The sequence below is a fragment of the Xyrauchen texanus genome, chromosome 1 (genome assembly GCF_025860055.1).
Source record: "Xyrauchen texanus isolate HMW12.3.18 chromosome 1, RBS_HiC_50CHRs, whole genome shotgun sequence".
NCBI classification, from domain to species: domain Eukaryota; kingdom Metazoa; phylum Chordata; class Actinopteri; order Cypriniformes; family Catostomidae; genus Xyrauchen; species Xyrauchen texanus.
In genome coordinates this window covers 28,644,624-28,666,931 of record NC_068276.1, presented here as the reverse complement: position 1 = coordinate 28,666,931, position 22,308 = coordinate 28,644,624, and the positions used below count along the sequence as shown (strand labels likewise).

Sequence of the window (22,308 nt, the reverse complement as noted above, 5' to 3'; positions counted from 1 at the left end):
TTTTCTTCTAATCTGAGTGTAAATCTGTGAGGATCTACAAAAGCTGAGCTACAATGAGTTGGAATTATTGATCATTGTGATGTGCTGTGAGAGAGGTTTAAGTATGTTAGCACTGTAAAATGACCAGTTGGATCCTCAAAACACAAAACATAATCATATATTAAGCATAGTGACATACAAATGTGACAGAGATGAGCAATGATATGATCGATGGATAGAGGGATATACAGTATATTGTGACCACTCAAACACAATCAACACAAATAAATCACCATGCACATAGCCTATGTGACACTTTTGCACAGTCCAGTGGCATTCTGAGAGAGGTGTGAGGGCAAGGTTGGCAGTGTCTGTGGTTCAACAGCTAGAAATAATCTACACACTTGTCAAAGAGGTTAGGGGTCTGCAGTCTGTCTGGGGACCAAAGAGAAAAGCTGGCTGGCAGGGTCCATGACCTGCCATGAAAGTCATGAAATCATGATGTGCACTGCAGGTTTTTGTTGTGTAATTTTTATACAGTAACAAAGAATGGACCAAAAATTATTACGTTTCAGAAGGCAACATTTGTGCCTAGCAATTGTTCTCATCTCATCCAAACAAAATCCACCAAATTGAGAACTCAAAAAGATGCAACTTATTGACATACACCAAAAGAATAATAGGAACAGAACACGTAAAATAAGTAGCTGACACTAAAGTTTCATTTTATTATTATTATTATTGAGTCATTGACAAATAAGGTTGTACAAGATGTTAAAAATAATAAATCTTTAAAAAATATAGTTAAAAACATTTGTTAAACACTTCTTAAAAATGTTATCTTTGAGTCAGATTTGGTTTCATACATTTATTAAAAACCTATAGCATTTTCTACAAAAAAATAAAAAATATTTAATGACTACAAAAATGTCATGCGGTGTAATCAAGTGAAAAGTGTTGCACCTTCAATACATGAGACTATAAACAACTTAATCATTCATTTAAAAAAAAAACTTTTCAAAGTACTTTTTTTTTATATAATAATAAAATCTATATTATTAATAAAAAATATCAGTATGTTTTTTTCTGGGTTACCCCACATGGCCTGAACAAAACATGTCTTTTCATAAAAACATCAAATTTTGAGATTTTTTCAATGTAAAAGTTTTGAAGGTCTGAAAGGTTTTGCTCTGTTTTATGGTTTTTGTCAACATAAACAACAAAAGGGCTACCTACATCTTGGTTACAACACAACACTTTGATTAGGTGGACAAATGTGTTTTTAAATAGTCATCATATTTTAAAATAATTATGTGACTGCTTATCTATTTTTAAAAGATTACAAAATATTATTTTGCACTACTCATGCCAAAAAGTTTTTTCTTGAATGAGACTTTGACTTTTTTTTATTCTGTCTCTATCTTCAAAACTCAGAAATTGAAAACATGCTCATCATAGAAGAGGTGTATTCAAGTAATTGTTTTGTTTGCATTGCATTTTTATGCATTTTTAAATAATTTAATACCCTAATTATTATATTATTATTATTAGCCCAAAAGATTACTATAAGCTGGTTACTACGGTGGCTGTGAAGTGCAAAACAAAACAACAAATCTAAAAACACAATGGCAAACCCAAAGACAAAATAACTATTCAGAAACACATTAACAAATCATAAAACACAACAGCAAATCCGGAAACACAACAGCAATTCAGTCGAAACGGAAAGCGTAGGTACCAAAGCTTCTCACCTGCTTGGCAATGTGAATGATACCTAGTCCTTTCTTCAGGACTGGTTCACTGATATATCAAACTCCATGCAAAGGGCACTGACTGAAAAACTAAATCATTTGGAGGGTTTTCTCTCTCAGGAAAACAGTAACAGGAAACTAGCAGGAAAGATGGTTTTAGGTACGATGTTTATCTATGGTCTCATGGTTCATCTAGTGCGTAAGGCAGTGGTTCTCAACCTTTTTGACTCCAAGGCCCCCCATTTTCTGAAAAAATATTCGAAGGCCCCCCATATAGGCTATTAGATATTTACATTATAATATATATCTCTTATAAGATATTTTCTAAAAACTTCCAGAAATGTCTAAAACTGCATGTTCGTCATATAAAGCAAGCTGTTGAAGGGAGTTATTACATTTTTAGCATTTTCATTAAGTTTAATTATAATAATTAAATAAAAATTATAATAATCTATCATATTTTAAATAATTGTAAGAGATCTTGAGGGCCCCTCTGGAAGTGTGCTGAGGCCCCCTAGTGGGTCCCGACCCCCTGATTGAGAACCACTGACCTAGAGTAAATCAGCATATCTATAACAGCCTTCTACAGCCTTTATAATATGAAAATAAAATCTTGCTAAAATTTCAGCTGCTCATAATTGGACATGCTGTCTTCAAATGAAGAAAGTGAGCCTTCACGCCAGCAGTCTACTGCAACCACGAGAAAATGCTTTTTTAATAACAGTGTTTGTTATGTTAGAATATGCAAGTCAATTGAATGAATGCTTGGACACCGGCTTTTTAAAGCACTGTGAAAATTTTAGACGGTGCCTTACACACCATAGACGAACATCGTAGCCTACCTCGAAATTTTCCCGCTCACTGTTTTTGCTCTCTATGTTATAAAGAGTCCCATTACAGTTTTAATGAGTGACAAACCACTCACAATTTTCAGTAACTGAGCATTTGGAATTAATTTTGAAATAATCGCACAAGTGGGCAGAGAACCAGTCCTGTGTGAATTCTCCCTTTCCGTTTCGACGGAAGGTTCCAAGGTTTAAAGTTATGCTTGGATTCCCCCTAGTGGTCTTACAAATCTCATAAACATGGTGGCAACAGTGTGGTCTAATATCATTAGATATGATGGGAAAAGGTAGAAAACTAGAAACTACAAGATAAAAAACAAAGTGTAAAAAAAATAGAAAAATAGAAAAGAAGAAGAAGAAATAAAGAAATGACTTATCTGCAAACCTTCGCATTTCAGAGTCTTTAAAGCTGCCGTTTAATATGCTAATAGTCTTTACAGTACTTAGCTATGTCCTACACAGTAACAAAAAATAAAAATAAATGAATAAAAATCAAGAGTTTTTTTTTTTTTTTTTTTTCGCCAGGAATGAAAACAAGGCTGCTAGACTCACAGAAGAACTCGTGTTTTCTGGAGTTTTAAGAAACTATGTATTTTCAATGTTTTATTAGTGGAATGATCAACGCTAATGAAGAAACTGTTTGTCTGTTTTTCACAGCCTCACAATTTACTTCACAATTCCTAACAAAAATTAAATTAGATTTGTGCTATAATTTTATCGGAAACATTTAAAATAAATAATTATACTTACAAAAAATTACTAAAGTTGGGAGAAGCGTTTATTTTGAAATTAGGGGATTTTAAAAAAAAAAATCCCGGAAGCAAAATTGTAAAATCCCGTAATCGGCGTGAAACATTGCTCGATCTGCACATCATCAGGCGCACACACAGTCCGTGTCAATGAGCTGGAGATCAGTTCAACCGCTCACCGGCGCGTTGGATTTTACGTGACCTGTGTTTCATTGTGAGTTCCTATCAGGTGTTCCGGGACACGTTATTGTTGCATCAGATAGTGGAAAATGGCAGGCACGGGAGATCAAGGTAATTTGTTATCTATTTACTTATCTCAGGTCGTTCGCGATGAAACGGTAATTATGTTTGTTGTTGAAAATACACTCATGTTTCCCCCGTTAAGCCTGTTTCAGTGGTTCTTAAATACTGGTCCCCCAGCCCTGCAGATGTTTCAGGATGTTTCCACTATGTATTCTACATTAATAGTGTTCTTAAACACACAGTAAATGTCTAAAGTTTTATGTGGCATCATGCCAGATTCTCTTCAAACGATGTCTCTGAAAATAGGCTGTTTATTATAGCGTAACATATTGAATGTACTGATTCTTTGACATCTTTTAGTTAATAATTCATTTATTTTGGCTTAAGCATATTTTCATGCAGTTTCATCACGCATGCTTCTCACATTAAGTCTAAAGACTTCATAAAATGACAGAAATCTGTTGTTTATAATTTTTTTATTTACACGTATCAAGTATTAGTACCACTTTTGCAGGTTTATTTATCCAAAGTGTATGTCTGGTCATAGACAATATGTCATAAGACAAAGTGAAATAACATTCCTGTCCAACGCTAATCATTTTTAGGTTACCTTTCTGTTTCACTTTTACAGCAGTGTTGCATTTCTGTATACACCCATTTGACTTATTAAGTGTCAGTCGTGAATATCTAGTTGTAAAATTTGGTGTGATCTGATTAATTACAGCTTAGGTTTCAGAGGAATGAGTTTAAAGAGGATTACAGGTGGCATCATAGTCATTCTCTATACATGGACAGGGGGCCCCTAGCTCTTTTCTAATGTCTGCTCCTCTATGTGTTTGTGTGTCTGTGCCCTTTTGTTTTTCCAGCCTTTGATTATGGCTTCTTACTGCGCATAAGCAACGATGCTCGCAGGGTTGAGGCTCTCAATGAGTACTTGAGCAGTCGCAGTTACCTGGCCGGCTATGGGCCTTCGCAGGCAGATTCTGAAACCTTTTCGCTTCTCTGCGGGCCCCCACCCGAGTGGCATGTCCATGCCCTGCGCTGGTACAAACACATAGCTGCCCTGAAGCCCCAAATTATTGACCAGACCCCAGAATGCAGCAGTGAGTAGACAGAATTAAGGCCCTCTCTTATTTAGGGCCCTGTTGTGCATGATCGTACATTGTAGATGAATTTGGGTTTCTAGGCCTTGTGTATAGTTGTGTCTACACTCAAGTCATCTGCAGTTTGTGTTGCATGAGTTCTGAATTTGTTTAGAGGATGTGGGTGACTCATTGTGTTACTGCGAATGCATAAGTTGAAACTGACAGAAAACTGCTGAGCAATTTATGGTCTAAACTGGATGCGTAATTCTCAAGTGTGTTCTGGACCAAAAATGACTTGAAATAGGTGACTGGTTCACACTGAGGACTCTGTGACTTTTGTTTTCACATTAGGCAAAATTGTTTCACTTTCACATTATATGCAGGGCCCAACAATGAGGACGGCCAGAGTGAAAGTGTTTCAGGTACATACACAAATATACATTGCTAAAAACAAAAATAAGAATTAGTTGTTTTGGCCAGTTAAAATGTAGTTAGGGCAATTCAAAATCTGAAGGACTTGCATGATCAGGTCAGCAGAAAAAATCCTCCATGTTAAGCCCTGATGTGTGTCTGTGTGGTTTTTTTTAGATTAATTTATACATGGTTTAATGTTTTCTGTGAGAAAGTAAGCCCCACTCATACACTTTAACAGCAGGTGTGTATCCAAAGCAAATTCCCATGGTGCATCTGTTGTCTTGACAGAGCGATAACAACTAATCAGATACTTTTGGGATTCATTTGAAATTTTAAAGTGATAGTTCACATAAAATACAAATTCTCTGAACACAAACAAATATTCTTTAAAATAATATTTCAGCTTTGTAGGTCCTCACAATGCAAGTGAATGATGACTAGAACTTTGAAGCTCCAAAAAGCACATAGAGGCAGCATTAAAGTAATCCATAAGACTCTAGTGGTTAAATCCATGTCTTCAGAAGTGATATGATGATGTGGGTAGAAACAGATCAATATTTGTTTTACTACAGTACAGTATGTGCTCCACCTTTGATCAGCCCAGAGCAGTAGGTGGCTATATGCACAAAGAATGTTAATCACCAAAAAACAATAGAAGAAGGATTTTAAAGTGTAGATTTAAAGTGAAAAGGGACTTACTTTCTTTTTCTCACCCACATCTATTATATTGCTTCTGAAGACATTGATTTAATGACTGGAGTCTTATGGATTACTTTTATGCTGGCTTTATATGCTTTTTGGGTCTTCAAAGTTCTGGCCACAAATCACTTGCGTTGTTGAACCTTCAGAGCTGAGATATTCTTCTAAAAATCTTTGTTTGTGTTCAGCAGGGAAAAAAAAAACGCATCTGGTATGGCCTGAAGGTGAGTAAATGATGAGAGAATTTTAATTTTTGGGTGAACTAAACCATCAATATTACTAAATCTAGATCAGTAAGTAATTGTTATTCTAGATTAAGTCATTTTGGTAAAAGAATGTCTTTTGTCTTTCAGCAAAGGGAAAACGGGTGCAGCCACCTTGGTCTCCACCAAAAGGAACAGACATTTCAAAGCTGTGTCTCTACAACAGCCTCACAAGAACCAAGGTACTGGAGAAAGAACAACAACACTATACCTCACTGGATGGCACATTACTTAGCACAGCACATTTCATTGCATTTTGAGAAGTGAGCTGAATAATGATCTGACATTATCATTCATATCTCTTGTTTTATTCAATTAGGAGGTGTTTGTACCACAAAGGGGGAACAGGGTTTTATGGTACTGCTGTGGCCCTACAGTGTATGATGCTTCTCACATGGGTCATGCCAGGTGACATATTCCTCAGCCATTCATAGAGTTCTTTGTTTTCAATGTGCCCTAGCGGTTCAAAATGGCCCAATAGACTAGCTACAATGATCAATGAAAAGGCTGATGCGCACATTCAGTTCAAATCCAGGCATAGGACATTTTTGTTTTTGTGTATAACCAAAAGAAGCAGAGGATGCAATCCAGATCACAAAGCAATCTTGAAGTATTGTCTTCATGAACATTATTGAGAGAGAGAATATAAAATGTTTATTAAAGGCCCATGCAGCTGCAAGCCTTTCTTTTACACTTTGTTTTTAATTCTCTTTTTAAGGCATTGATTTTCATGATGGTTCATTGTTTTTGTTTTTTCAGATCCTACATTTCTTTCGATATACTTCGGAGAATACTGAAGAACTATTTCAAATATGATGTCTTCTACTGTATGAACATCACAGATATTGATGACAAAGTGAGATCACTGTTTGCTCAGACTGTTTTACCACATATAAACTCCTTAATTTTCCAAATACAAATTGGTCATAAGAAACGTATTGAGGATAGTTTAATCTAAATATCACATCAAGGGTGTACAATGTTGAGCAATGTGACCTTTTTATTTCAGATCATCAAAAGAGCCCGACAGAACTACCTGCTGGAGCAGTATAGAGAGAAGAAGCCAAGTGCCTCTCAGATACTTCAGGATGTGTTCACAGCCAGAGAGGTGGGGAAAAGCACATTTATACAGGATTTCTAAGGACTTTTAAAAATCTAATTTATTACACAATGTGTAATGGCAAGCTCCAAAAAAGGACAAAAGTCACCATAAAATGTATTTCAAACAGCTTGTGCACTATATTCTAAGGCTTCTAATCCCAAAAGTTAGCATTGTGTGAGGAACACTCATGGTGAAATTGAAGTTGCCATTCACTGCAAAATCTTGCCTTCAACCATAGAAGAAGAAATCCAAAGAATAAGTCATAGAGGTTTTCAATGACATGGGGTGACCTGACCTGAGCTGAATTACTCTGCACGACTTTTCAAATTCAGAATAGAATTGAAATTGTTAGGCATCACACATTTCCACACTTTGAAAGTTGCTACTGACAAAAACTGGGCATCACACACCCATTGACTGGGGATCACACATTATCCCACTTTCAAGTCGATCTAATCCAGTCATAAACTCGCACAGAAACATGTGTCCCTCATTCAAGGTGCCGCATGACAAATGTAAACAAACATGGAAACGAGCTGCTGTTGTTGTTGCTGCGAAATGGGACAAACGCATTTGGGTTTGGTCTTGAGTGAAAGACGCGGCCAGTATGGTCTTTGGAGACTGCAGCGTGAGGAGAGTGGCATTTAAAGTGAAGCTCCACTTTGAGTGCTAGTTCGCCATCTCGATTTCTTGAGCTTGGTGGTTCAGCACCTTCAATTTCCATTGGCTGCTTACTGTATGACTTCAGATTTATGTCGTGGAGCATCACACACAACTTGATTTCTCCTGTAGTCATAGATAGTCAGCTCAAACATATCAGACATGTTTGATATTCTCTGATTAGATGGAATCAATCATACTACAGGACTTCGACTTGCCCAACATCTGCAGACTAGTGCATACTAGCACCAGCATAGGGTGCTAAAACCGGGGTTAAATTTGTGTAGTTTAATCCAGCTTTAAGTAAATAATGAGTACATTTTCAGTTTAGTTGAACTATCCCTTTAATGTCCATTTGTATTTTTTTCAAATGCAGAGAGTTCTGGTTTTAGGTGGTTAGAAATTAAATTTGCAAATCAGAATTATTTGCTTAGTTTAATCTTTTTCTGAATCTAAATCATTCTGTGAGGAAAAACCCTTTCTGTAATGGTTCAGGACTGCCTCCTGTTTTAACAAAACATTTATTTTTGATTGTAAATGATGAGTGTGCCCTGCCTCAGTGTGGCGTAAACCTTTCACATGAACATTATCAAAGTAATAAAGATTTATATAACCTGCCTAAAGAAGTACTGACAGAACTGCCATTAACTAACAAAAATTAACGACTTCTCTAAAGTAATTTATGCAACCCTGCCTGAGCACAAAATAAAACCACCTAAATCCCTCCAGCCCTCTCACAAATGCTGCCATAGCTTATATCTCTTTCCTTTCTATTATGCTTTGATATAATTTTGTTTTATTGTGTTTAGCCCTTTAAAGCAAAGCTTGCTGAGACTACAGACCCAGATAAAAAGCAGATGCTGGAGAGATTGGATGCAGCAGTGAATGCTGCCCTGGGTCCCGTGCAGGTGGCAGTGCAGAGCAAAGCTGCAGATGCATCAATTCAGAATCAGTCAGAGGTAATCTGGGATGCTTTTGAAAGATATTCATGTGACTTTGTTTGATCAGGGCAATGTAAAACAATGGTCCTCGTTCACAAATTGTGTGGATTTTTCATATATATTCGTACATGAAATAGTTCTTATCCTCGATCATATCTTAATGAATCCAAACTATTCTAAATGGAGGAGCGCATGCACAAAGTTTGTAATTTGCATAAAACATGCCAAAACAATCTTCATATTTCTTCATCTTCATAAGGGCTTTCAGCACCACTGGACCTGTGCAGTTTAAACTTGAACTAGGCAGCCCCTAGACTTTGGAATGAGCTTCCGTTGGCCATGAAGTCATCTCCGTCCCTAGTGTCTTTCCAGGGGGCCTTAAAAACGTATTTATTTTCCCTAGCTTTTAACTAATTGCATTATAAATTGTACTAGGTCAATTTATCTTATCCTGTTTTTGTTGGTTTTAAATGCTTGTTGCATTTTTAAACTGTATGTATGTGATTTTATTTTTTGTAACTCCATGTACAGCACTTTGATACCCAGTGCGGTTTTTGAAAGTGCTCTATAAATAAAATTGAGTTGAGTTGAAGAGAAAGGCCAAAAGCAGCACACTATAAAACAGCACATTACAACAGTACAATTTAGAATGATTTTATAATAGGTACCACTAAAGATGTTGGATGATAATCCAACGGTTTAAAGTACGTTGCATGTGCGCTCTATCGATGAGCATGCACGGGCAGCAACAGAACCCAGCTCAAGCTATAAGTGCACATATTTTTTTACTTTGAAATAAGACTTGAGCCTTTATAATAAGAATATTTTATACGTGTGTGTGTGTGCATATGTATATATTAAAGCAATCATACTGTATCAGCACAGCAGGCCTCATGCCCCAGGTAATCAGTTGGGCCATATAGCACGATTGTGAGTGTGATGTTGCTTAATTGCTTTCATACAACAGTTCAAAGAACAAGTAAATAAAAACATTTGGAAAAACTAAAGACACTCACAAAAAGCTTATTTGTCTAAGGAACTACTTTCTTACACCACGGATCAGGATCTTCCGTTGCTAGTTCAAAAGATGTGCACAAGCATATGTAACTAATTCTAAAACATCACTTTAGAACTAGTAACGATGGCTTTGGCTGTTTCTAACGAGTTATTGGAGAAACAAAGATGTGTGTGTTTTTGAGAGAGCGAGAGAAAGAGCGATTGAGCTTGTGCGATTATCTGCGTCTGTTGTGACTCCCGAGCAGTTGTGAAGCGTTAGTCAGCTTGCTGAAGATAATGGAATTTTGGTCAAATACATCCAATATTCTCATCGAGTACTCAAGGGGCAATTACATGTTCTTAACTGTATATATAATAACATGTCTGACAAACATCTATGGCTGCTGAATTGCATCTTGTTGTTCCAGTGTATCGTCTATTCATTATTATAGGCTGTTATAAAATAGTTTGTTAAATTTACAAAAGATTGCCTAATCAAAATATAATGCATCATATTCGCTGCCAAACTCTGAAAGAATGTTCACAACACATGTCTGTCTGTTCTTTCTTCAGGTTACCATAGTAATCAGTAGTAGTCACAACGTAATCAATCTCAAAATTAAAAATAAGCTCCCTCTTTGACACGCTTGTGTTTAGTTGTCTGGTAATTGTCTTTGGATTTCGAATTTAGTGAAAAGCCACATCATGCGTGATCACCATCGATAATTATTTTCATGATCGATCATATGCTGCCACGTCCGACTCCTCGAGTACTCGTGCCCATCCCTAGTGTAAAAACCGCCATCCAAGCCGTTGCCCAAGAGTCATTCACTATAGAAACCTTTCTCTCCTCTGCCATGTTGAATATTTATCTCTTTCTAATGCAGAAACTCCAGTAAAAAGTAAGCACCTTGTATGTTTTTGATTGCTGGTACACCGTCTGTTGTGTCTCTCAGCTGCTAAAGCAGTTAGTTTAACTCTATTTCCCAGCTGTAATAGTGTATTAGTAATCCGATCAATCATAGAGAGAAAATAAATAACTCACTGTGTGATGTGCGCAGACTCATTGCACTTCAATCTTAACTGGCTCATAACACATAAAAATGGTCTTTTGTTGGCACCTGCTTGCTAAATTCTTTAATGTCACAGAGAAAATGAAAAGACACACATACTGTAGCTCTTTTACACATCTGCGCAGCTCTTACACTTTAGTTTAGAACGTCACAAACAAAAGTGGAGTGCTACAAACAGTGAAGCATCCAAGTGCTGCTGTTCTGAGACATCAGGTCTTGTGGAACGTCTCTCTTCTAATCAGATTCGAGGACTGGAATTAACTGTTATATAAATATACAGTATATATTAATGGTATATATACTATACATGTGTATGTATATATATATATATATATATATATATATATATATATATATATATATATATATATATATATATATATATATATATGGTTATTCCATGCTTATAAGGATATGGGGAGTATGTGATTTTTGTGTACATGTGGTTTCCCTACATTTGTTCAAATATTTAGAATAAATTTAAGACGAAAATTATTGATGAATCATGATTTGTTTGTGAAAGCATTCGTACACCGATTTTACACACAAATGCATGCGTATGCACAGTTAGTGAATGAGGCACATTCTTTCCATAGTGTTGGAAATCAGTCGAGTGGTGTCATTCAGTGCCACCTGTATTCAATTTAGTTGTGTTTTTGATCAGAGATCATGTGAACTTGTGGCTTAGATCTAAAATGGTTTCTTTTTGTTCTGTTCTTTTGTTAATGATTTTAATTTTTTAGGTTTTATTGGAGGAAGCCAAGGATCTTTTGTCAGATTGGTTGGACTCCCAGTTTGGTAGCCAAGTGACAGAAAACTCAATCTTCTCCTTGTTGCCGAAATACTGGGAGGGAGAATTTCATAAAGACATGGAAGCTCTGAATGTGAGTGAAATGATAATTCTGTTAAAGTAAATATAAAACAGAGTTTGCAACCTAATCTCTAATAATTATGTAATAAATATTTCTGAGTGAAAAAGGATATTCAGTAAGAAATAAAGTGAGGCAGGTCATGATTTTATCCATCAAGAATTGATTGGTGGGTGTTACATGGGGAGGTTTTGGTGACATCGGCCATTAATGTCAGTCGTTTCAAAGGTGGAGCATTTTGATGATATAGAAAATAAATATTTCCTTTGAAACAATGTGCATCAATAAATCGTAATAAGAACAAGAATGTGTATTGAGAAAGTTAATCGGGTCGGTTTTGATTTCATGTTGACTTTAAAGTGAAATTCAAACTGGAAAGCAATTTTTGAAATAATTTTGTTATGATAATATTATGCGTCTGGCAATTTAACATGTTGACGTACTGTGTGCTTGTGTCATGTGTTTAAACATCAAAAGACAGAGCAGTGGTAAAATGCTAGTGCTTTGATTGACAAGGCTAGTCTTTAATTGACAGGTCCTCCCTCCTGATGTTCTCACACGGGTCAGTGAGTACGTGCCAGAGATCGTGGCATTTGTCAGAAGGATTGTGGACAACGGTTATGGGTAGGAACAGAGTAATTTGATTGTCATTTATTTTAGACTGAGGATTTTAATTGAGGAGTCTTCTCTCACCAGATATGAATCAAATGGATCAGTGTATTTTAACACGGCAAAGTTTGACTCCTGCCCTACTCACTCTTATGCCAAACTGGTGCCGGAGGCCGTTGGTGATCAGAAGGCTCTTCAAGAGGGAGAAGGTACAGTTCAGAGAACAGGAATCATAGTACATTAACAGATTTGCATTATTAAAATTGCAAAAATGCAGGAATTTGGTTAATGCCATCCACTGAAGGTTTGTAACTATGATATATGTACACTGTTATGGGTCATTTGATATTTAAAGCACAAAAAATGCACTGTCAATTGCTTAGGCTAGTGATTGGAGATCCACCTTGACTGTCAATAATTTCCATGGCAATGGAATCTGGAAATGGCAATTCAGTATTGCTATATAACTGTCTTGATGCACTTTGATAGGGCAGAGTTGAATTGTGCATATAGCACTATCATAATCAAAATGGTGTATACAATGAGCCTGAATTACCTGTTTGTTACAGAGCGTTGGGAGGGGATGTGTAATTGCTTGTACTCTGATTTGTCTTCATGAATATTGTCTTCTCCGACATTTGTTTGTACCTTTTGTTTAAAGAGAAAAAAAATAATTCTTCTCATATTTAATTTTGCAGGAGACTTGAGTATCTCAGCAGACAGACTCAGTGAAAAAAGATCACAGAATGACTTTGCGTTGTGGAAAGCCTCCAAGCCTGGAGAACCATCCTGGGACTCCCCCTGGGGAAAGGTGAGAAATTACACATCATGAAAACATTTGTGACTAAGTCTTTGAATGCATGGTGCTAATGAATGGTTTGGCAAAATACTTGCAATTCTCCTGGGATGTTGTAGGGAAGACCTGGATGGCATATTGAGTGTTCAGCCATGGCTGGATCCATATTGGGAGAGTCTATGGATATCCACGGAGGGGGATTCGACTTGCGTTTTCCTCATCATGACAATGAGTTGGCGCAGTCTGAGGTGAGGTTCTCATGTGAAAAATGTGTAATAGCCACTGCTAGAAGCCGGAGTCCATGATAGATGTTCGTAATCATTACAGATTATGACTAAAATAGTTAATCTGAAGACTGATTATGTAGAACTTGATTCTGACCATGAAATGCTGTATATCGCACCTTTAAATTTCAGTATTAAGTATTATTAAAGCTTTGTCTTTATATAATCATTTGATTAAATGTTTTTCTACAGGCCTACTTTGAGAATGATCACTGGGTGCGGTATTTCTTGCACACAGGTCACCTGACCATCGCTGGATGCAAGATGTCTAAATCTCTAAAGAACTTTATTACTATCAAAGATGCCCTGGCTAAACATTCAGGTATTTAGGCAATAACTATAGAATTATTAGAATCATTGTTACACTTGGACATCTGCATATGGGTGTACTGCATTTACATTTATGCATTCATGCTCCCTTGTACATTTATACTAGTAATTATCTGGAAGTCAAAGGTTTGACATTGTGAATATGTGTTGTATTTCTTTTTAGCTAGGCAGCTTCGTTTGGCCTTTCTCATGCATTCATGGAAAGACACGTTGGATTACTCCAATAACACTATGGAGTCGGCCATTCAGTATGAGAAGTTCATAAATGTGAGTGTATCCAAAAGGAAGAGGTGATTGAAAAGGTGTCCAAAATTCATGCTTTATCTAAATTTTATATCCTCCAATGATCAGTATACAAAATCCTCATGAGCGATCAATAGGCGTATCTTGTCTCCAACAAGAATCTGGAAGGTCAGAGAATAGCGTGTCCTTCAGGGCACATTAATTCTGTCTTGCGCTTCTTTCCACCTATCAATTACTCTGTCACCAAGGAATATACCATGGGCAGAGCTCCAGATTAGCCTGACACTCACAGGCAGTCATTAGCAATGGAAGGTTGAGAAGGTTACCTATGACTACCTCCAAAGAATGTACTTTAGTAAAAAAATAAAGATGGCTGATTAGAAAATTATGCAATAATAGTACAATTCCCCCAACAGAACTTTGCTCCAATAATACATTACCATTTAGATGTTCTGAGGTGCCAAATGCAAACTAAGTAAATTTAAAAAGCTGAAGATTGTATTGTAGTTTAAAACATGTTACACATGTAGTTAAAGGGTTAGTTTACCCCAAAATGAAAATTCTCTTATCATTTACTCACCATCACGCCATCCCAGATGTGTATCGTTTTTAAATGAAGATTTAAAAAATATATCTCAGCTCTGCAAGTGAATGGTGACAGATTTTGAAACTCCTAAATTCACATAAGGGCAGCGTAAAAGTAATCCATAAGACTCCAGTGGTTAAATCCATGTCTTGATCCAATCAGCTTCTTTCTTTTCAACCAAATGTTTTTTTTTTTTTTGCTTAGTAGAATTTTGTGTGTAAATTATAGCACTTCAAAACTGCCTCAGAAAAGGAATTTATGAATTGAGCCTGGAAATAGACTTATGTTGCTGTAGTTTTTTTTGTTGTTGCTATTTTTACACTTTGATGTCACAGGTGCAAGGTAGGGTTTTGATTTTAGTGTGGGTTTTCACAACATATTAATTGATAGTGTGGGAAAAATTATAGTGTACACTAATAACACAATAGTAAACAAATTAACCTTTAAAAGCATGGGAATTGTCCCAAATACACTTACATAATCGGGTCTTTTGAGACCCTGCACTTGGATCTTCACAATGCCCAAATAAAGTAACATTTTCAAGACAATTAGAAACTAATAGAATAAAAATATTATATTTATTTTTCATAAATATAATAGATAATGCAACAAATCGAGAACATTATTCATTACTTTCACACTGTAATTTCATGAGATGCATCTGGCTGTCATACTCATTGAGCTACACAACACACAAGATACACATAAGTTACACAATATTTTCTCAGAATGACAATAATCATATCATACATGTTTCTTCATCAAATAGCAATGTCAAATTTAAATTAAACCACCTTGAAGAAAACATAACACGTATAGGATGTACTGTATGTGCACATGCATATTGAAAACCATTGTTGACAATTGTAATTTTTTTTTTTTTATATATAAGTTAATAATTGGATCACTAAAGACCTGAGGTATGCGTTTAAGGGTTAAAGGAATATTTAGGGTTAAATACAAGTTAAGTTCAAAAGCATCTGTGTGGCATGTTGTCTAAGTATGAAAACATGCCACAGATGCTGTAAATATAATTTTATGCATTTAACCTGGAGGATTCGTAATGTGAAATGTAACTGTTGTTACATCATTAGTTTTGTATTGTTTGTGTGATCTGCCCCTCTTTTGTTTAACGTTGTATCAATCTTTTTCCACAGGAGTTCTTCCTAAATGTAAAAGACATTCTTAGGGGCCCTACTGATATCACTGGCCAGTTTGAGAAATGGGAAGCTGAGGAGATTGAACTGAACAAAAGGTTACACACAAAATCCTGCAGACTAAACAATGCCTTTTCTCGCAAAAATAAAATCGCTGTCCTACATTTAAAGTATTGTCACGTTTACCCTTATGTTTGTGCAGTTTCAATGAGAAGAAAGCATCAGTACATGAGGCGCTGTGTGACAACATAGACACTCGTTCTGCTCTAGAGGAGATGCGTGCCCTGGTCGGGCAGAGTAACACCTACATGGCAGCCAGAGGAAGCGCAAAAATGCCGCCCAATCGCATGCTGCTAGAGAGCATCGCCCTATACTTGACCGACATGCTTAAGGTAGCATGCCACCTGTTATTACAATGAAAATTTGAATGAGTTTGAAAACATTGAATAGTTGAACAGTTTGAACCTGTTGATACTTGTTGCAGTGAGATTAGTTGTCAAACAATGAAGGCCATTATTTCTGTGTCCTCTCGAACATTCTCCACCTTACTTGCTACAATAAGTTTAATGTGTAGTCCTCTGCAGAAAACTATATTATCTGAGAAGTAGAGATACTGAATTGAAAGAATTGAATGCACATTGAAGTGATTGCTGAAGCTGTTGTCTGCTCTTTCAGACATTTGGAGCTATTGAGGGAAATGAGGCCATCGGTTTCCCTGTTGGTAAAAATGGACAGAATGCAAATGTAAGTAAAACCACTCAGATCATGTTCGATTCATCTGTTACACAGCCAGACCATTGAATATATGCTATTAAATAGTCTGTTAATGTTTGTATGGATTGTTTGCCGTCATAAAGACATTAACTTTTTTCAAAACCTTCAACCATTGTTAATTTCTTTTTTTAGCTGGAGAGCACCGTCATGCCCTATTTGTCAGTACTGTCAGACTTCAGGGAAGAAGTCAGAAAAATTGCAAGAGAGAAGAAAGGTAATCTCTCTCTCTCTCTCTCTGTATATACATGTACTCCAATCAGCCACAACATTAAAACCACCTGCCCAATATTGTGTAGGTCCCCCCTCGTACCGCCAAAACGTCACCGCATCTCAGAATAGCACTCTGAGAAGATATTCTTCTCACCACAATTGTACAGAATGGTCAATTCTAGAGTCTGTTGTACATGAAAATCCCAGGAAATCAGCAGTTACAGAAATACAGAAGGTGCCATATGGGCTGGTTTGAGTATTTTCTGTAACTGCTGATCTCCTGGGATTTTCACACACAACAGTCTCTAGAATTTACTACGAATGGTGCCAAAAACAAAAAACATCCATAGAGCAGCAGTTCTGTGGACGTTAATGCCAAAGTCTACTGTAACTCAGATAACCACCCTGTACAATTGTGGTGAGAAGAATATCATCTCAGAATGCTGTTTTGAGATGCGGGTTGGTGCTGTTGTGTTGTAGTTTTTCGGTGTATATGAACTGTGCAGCATATGTGTGTTTATAAGTCTTCTTTGGTAGCAATGTACAAATAAGGCTGTTTTCATTAAGATGAACTGAAGAATCTTTTCAAAGCATTTGTTAATCGTGGTTCATTTAAATTTCTACATGTTAATTTTTACATTAAAAGTGTATAAATTAACATTAGTTAATGTATTATAAACAATCAATGCCGTAGTATTCTGATAAATTAACATTAAGTAAGATTAATAAAAGCTGTGAAATATCATTGTTCATTCCTGATGTACTGATGCAATAAATAATGTTCATGAATACAACCTTATTGTACCTCTTTTTTATTTTTGTCCAAAGATCTAACACAGTTTAACAATGTGAACGCCAGTAATTTGCTGAGTGTAATGAGTCTTTGTTTCTTTTACAAACTGTTTCTTTTTTAAAGAATTTTCAGTTGCAATACCTCAAAGTAATTTGCACACAATATAGATTGTCCTTTCAATGCAGAAAAAAATTCATTAGAGAACCTTTGTTTGTGTTCCAGTGACAGAATTGCTGCAGCTCTGTGATCTATTACGTGATGACACTTTACCCGAGTTGGGTGTCCGACTGGAGGATCGTGATGGTATAAAAAAGTTGCTATGATACAGTGCATCCGGAAAGTATTCACAGCGCTTTTTCACTTTTTGCACATTTTGTTACAGCCTTATTCCAAAATTGATTAAATTCATTATTTTCCTCAAAGTTCTACAAACAATACCCCATAATGACAACGTGAAAGAAGTTTGTTTGAAATCTTTGCGAATTTATAAAAAATAAAATACTAATAAATCACATGCACATAAGTATTCACAGCCTTCGCATAACACTCAAAATTGAGCTCAGGTGCATCCTGTTTCCACTGATCATCCTTGAGATGTTTCTACAACTTAATTGTAGTCCACCTGTGGTAAATTCAGTTGATTGGACATGATTTAGAAAGGCACACACCTGTCTATATAAGGTGCCACAGTTAACAGTGCATGTCAGAGCACAAGCCATGAAGTTCAAGGAATTGACTGAATACCTCCGAGACAGGATTGTATCGAGGCACAGATCTGGGGAAGGGTACAGAAAAATGTCTGCAGCATTGAAGGTCCCAATGAGCACAGTGGCCTCCATCAGTCCGTAAATGGAAGTAGTTTGGAACCACCAGGACTCTTCCTAGAGCTGGCTGCCCGGACGAACTGAGTGATCGGGGGAGAAGGGCCTTAGTCAGGGAGGTGACCAAGAACCCGATGGTCACTCTGACAGAGCTCCAGCGTTTCCCTGTGGAGAGAGGAGCACCTGCCAGAAGAACAGCCATCTCTGCAGCACTCCACCAATCAGGCCTGTATGGTAGTGGCCAGACGGAAGCCACTCCTCAGTAAAAGGCACATGACAGCCCACCTGGAGTTTGCCAAAAGGCACCTGAAGGACTCTGACCATGAGAAACAAAATTCTCTGGTCTGATTAAACAAAGATCGAGCTCTTTGGCCTGAATGGCAAGTGTCATGTCTGGAGGAAACCTCATCACCTGGCCAATACCGTCCCTACAGTGAAGCATGGTGGTGGCAGCATCATGCTGTGGGGATGTTTTTCAGTGGCAGGAACTGGGAGACTAGTCAGGATCGAGGGAAAGATGAATGCAGCAATGTACAAAGACATCTTTGATGAAAACCTGCTCCAGAGCACTCTGGACCTCAGACTGGGGTGAAGGTTCATCTTCCAACAGGACAATGGCCCTAAGCACACAGCCAAGATAACAAAGCAGTGGCTACGGGACAACTCTGTGAATGACCTTGAGTGGCCCAGCCAGAGCCCAGACTTGAACCCGATTTAACATCTCTGGAGAGATCTGAAAATGGCTGTGCACCGACACTCCCCAACCAATCTGATGGAGCTTGAGAGGTCCTGCAAAGAAGAATTGGAGAAACTGCCCAAAAATAGGTGTGCCAAGCTTGTAGCATCATACACAAAAAGACTTGAGGCTGTAATTGGTGCCAAAGGTGCTTCAACAAAGTATTGAGCAAAGACTGTGAATACTTATGCACATGTGATTGTTTTCATTTTTAATAAATTTGCAAAGATTTTAAACAAACTTCTTTCACTTTGTCATTATGGGGTATTGTTTGTAGTATTTTGAGGAAAATAATGAATTTAATCTATTTTGTAATAAGGCTGTAACATAAAATGTGCAAAAAGTGAAGCCCTGTGAATAATTTCCGGATGCACTGTATGTAGTATTTAAAAATACTCTTGTTTAAATGTCTTTTGTTATTGTTGTGGTTTTGTTTAAGGGCTTCCTACAGGGGTAAAGCTGGTGGACAAAGAGACGCTACTGAAGGAAAGAGAGGAGAAGAAAAAGGTAATGAAGAATCAGGAAGGAAACATGGCCTTCATGTGTCATTAGTCAGCTTAAAGTTATCTACCCCTCCACTGTAAGGTGATACGTTCCATCTGTCAGTGGAAAAATGCTCCTCAGCATCTCCGGCATCACAAAAGAAATGTTTCAGATGCAAACCAAGTCATGAAAATTTGATTTAGGTCTTTTCAACTTGACAGTATAAATGGCTGTCTTCTGAATATATTGCATGGACTCAAGTTGCACTGGTTAATTGTTATACCTTCTGAGAACCGTGTGGGCACACTAGAATCTTAAGACATGCAGATCTGTCATGATCCACCCGAGACAGTCTGAGAAAAAACGTAAATAATGTTTCTAAATAGGCCACCTATGACACTTGCCTATTAGTTTATGAGTGTCATAGAGCTCCCTCTTATTTGGGAATTAACTAATTTAAGAAGCATGTTTTAAAGGAATATTCAAGGTTCAATACCATTTAAACTCAGTTGACAGCATTTGTGGCATAATATTGATTTCCACAAAAAAATTATTTCGACATCCCTCCTTTTCTTTAAAAAAAAAATTAAAATATGGGCTCCAGTTAGGCACTTACAATGGAAGTCAATGGGGCCAATTTTTGAATGTTAAAATATTCACCATTTCAAAAGTATAGCAAAAAGACGTAAACATCAAAATTATGTTTTGATCATTTCAAAAATATAATTTTATAAAAGAACTTGCATGATTTTTTTCTGTTAAAACATGTATAAGCTTAATTTCTGCCTTTTAAACCCTCCTTTTTTTTTCTTTTTTTTTTCGAAATTATGTTTTTGTGGTAATCAACATTATGCCACAAATGCTGTCGACTGAGTTTAACTTGTATTGAACCTGGAATATTTCCTTTTAACAAACCTGTAATTTAAATGTTACATTTAAGATAGATTAAGATTCAACTTTATTGTCATTGTGCAGAGTACAGGTACAGAGCCAATGAAATGCAGTTGTTTTCACATATCCCAACTAAGCTGGGGTCAGAGTGCAGGGTCAGTGATGAAACAGCGCTCCTGGAGCAGATGGGGTTAAGGGCCTTGTTCAAGGGCCCAACAGTGGTATCTTGGCGGTGCTGGGGCTTGAACCCCCAACCTTTCAGTCAGTAACCCAGAGCCTTAACCACTGAGCCACCACTGGCCCATCATTCCTTGATTTTCAAATCACAATTGGAAAATTCCCTGATATTTTAAGGTTTTCCATGACTGTTGGAACATCGTATATTGATTGCAAATATGTGTATTATGCTAATATTTAATTCACTGTGTTATGTTTCAAGTTGGAAGATGAAAAGAAAAAGAAAAAAGAGGAAGCTGCCAGGAAAAAACAAGAACAAGAGGTGATTAGAGCAATTACATAAACTCTCTGCAAACACTTCATAGTCACGTAGAATGCTTCTCATTTCTATGAATAAACATTTTATTGTTTTAAATAATCTTAGAGAAGTGTACTCTCATTAGTGCTTCATTGTTTTTAATTATTTTATTTATTTGTACTTTTTTTTTGCTAGATGGCAAAGCTGGCAAAAATGAAGGTTAAACCCAGTGAGATGTTCCAATCTGAGACTGACAAATACTCCAGATTTGATGAAACGGTAAAACAAACTGTTACGTCTTCTCTCTCTCATAAGATACACTATGTCTCTACTGTATGTTTGGGTCCTTTTCAAGGTGTGACTATAGCAGATGGGTGTGTCCTTATTGATCTTTAATCATTCAGTTGCATGTACAGTATTCAACAATACTACTGGTACTGTATGTCTCTTGTTCTTTGCATATACAGGGCTTCCCAACACATGATGCTGAGGGGAATGAGCTCAGTAAGGGACAGACCAAAAAGCTTCGTAAGCTTTATGAGGCCCAAGAGAAGCTGTACAATGAATACCTCCAATCAACCCAGAACGGAAGCTGAGAATATGACGCATTGAGTCTGGTGTGACTTGTGATCCGCCCATAATGTCTGTAATGAACTTGTCTTCTTGTGTTTGTAAAAAGGCAGCAAGACTTAAAGACTTCATTGATTAGTTTTGCTACAAGTCCTTCTGATTGTGATTAGAAGGTTTTCATTTTCCTGATGTTTTGCCATCCCAGATGTGTATGACTTTCTTCTGTTGATCACAAACTAAATAGTTTTAGAAGAATGTTACAGCTCTATTGGTCCGTACAATTCAAATCAACCGGGTGTAAATCTTTGACACTCAAAAAGCATAAGCATGTGTTTCTCACCTTCACCTATCATATCTCTTCAGAAGACATGGATTTAACCACTGGAGTCACATGGATTACGTTTATGCGACATTTATGTGCTTTTTTGAGCTTCAAAGTTCTGGCCACCATTCACATTTGACCAGAAATAGATCTGAAATATTTTTCAAAAAATCTTTGTGTTCAGCTGAAGAAAGAAAGTCATACACATCTGGGATGGTACGAGTGTGAGAAAATTATGAGATAATTTTCATTTTTGGGTGAACTATTCCTTTAATGTTTTCAATATTGATTCAATATTGGCTTTTTAAAAACCTGGCTGTTCAAGTAGGCACTTTTCTGAAGCAATGTTTACACATCATCCAGTCATATATATGATTCCTCCAGAATCAAAATGTCTCAAATGAATCCGGAATGAAGGAACCAAAGGTTTGCAGGTTTACCAGAAAAGGAAATGCAGAGGCATGCATAGGAGAAAGTTTAACATACTCTTTTTAAGAACATGAAGTACCAAAATAAAAAAGGATTTTGAATAATTTATGATTCTTGTTTGTCTCCAATA

General features: G+C 36.7%; 1 protein-coding gene across 4 annotated transcripts; it reads left to right on the top strand.

Moving 5' to 3' along the window:
- Positions 1-3,550: 3,550 nt before the first annotated feature.
- LOC127651445 (cysteine--tRNA ligase, cytoplasmic-like) lies at positions 3,551-22,266 on the top strand. 4 transcript variants are annotated; one of them, XM_052137273.1, is made up of 25 exons: positions 3,551-3,615; positions 4,434-4,670; positions 5,036-5,074; positions 5,954-5,989; positions 6,119-6,210; positions 6,348-6,436; positions 6,788-6,884; positions 7,038-7,136; positions 8,600-8,749; positions 11,544-11,684; positions 12,205-12,293; positions 12,366-12,487; positions 12,977-13,089; positions 13,194-13,322; positions 13,551-13,680; positions 13,852-13,955; positions 15,675-15,772; positions 15,877-16,066; positions 16,350-16,418; positions 16,581-16,662; positions 17,674-17,754; positions 19,448-19,515; positions 20,822-20,881; positions 21,053-21,136; positions 21,325-22,266. In XM_052137273.1, the coding sequence occupies exons 1-25, from the start codon at positions 3,594-3,596 to the stop codon at positions 21,451-21,453; spliced, it is 2,550 nt and encodes an 849-aa protein (XP_051993233.1). In that variant the 5' UTR covers positions 3,551-3,593; the 3' UTR covers positions 21,454-22,266. The 4 variants fall into 4 exon arrangements, with proteins under 4 accessions (XP_051993233.1, XP_051993242.1, XP_051993251.1 ...); XM_052137282.1 differs by lacking the exon at positions 5,954-5,989; XM_052137291.1 differs by lacking the exons at positions 5,036-5,074; positions 5,954-5,989.
- The last annotated feature ends 42 nt before the right edge of the window (positions 22,267-22,308 follow it).

Coding starts and splice junctions, on each gene's coding strand:
- LOC127651445 (XM_052137273.1), top strand. CDS start 3,594: ATGGCAGGCACGGGAGATCAAG. Junction 12,294..12,365: donor ATTGTGGACAACGGTTATGG/GTAGGAACAGAG, acceptor TTCTCTCACCAG/ATATGAATCAAATGGATCAG. Junction 16,067..16,349: donor ACTTGACCGACATGCTTAAG/GTAGCATGCCAC, acceptor CTGCTCTTTCAG/ACATTTGGAGCTATTGAGGG.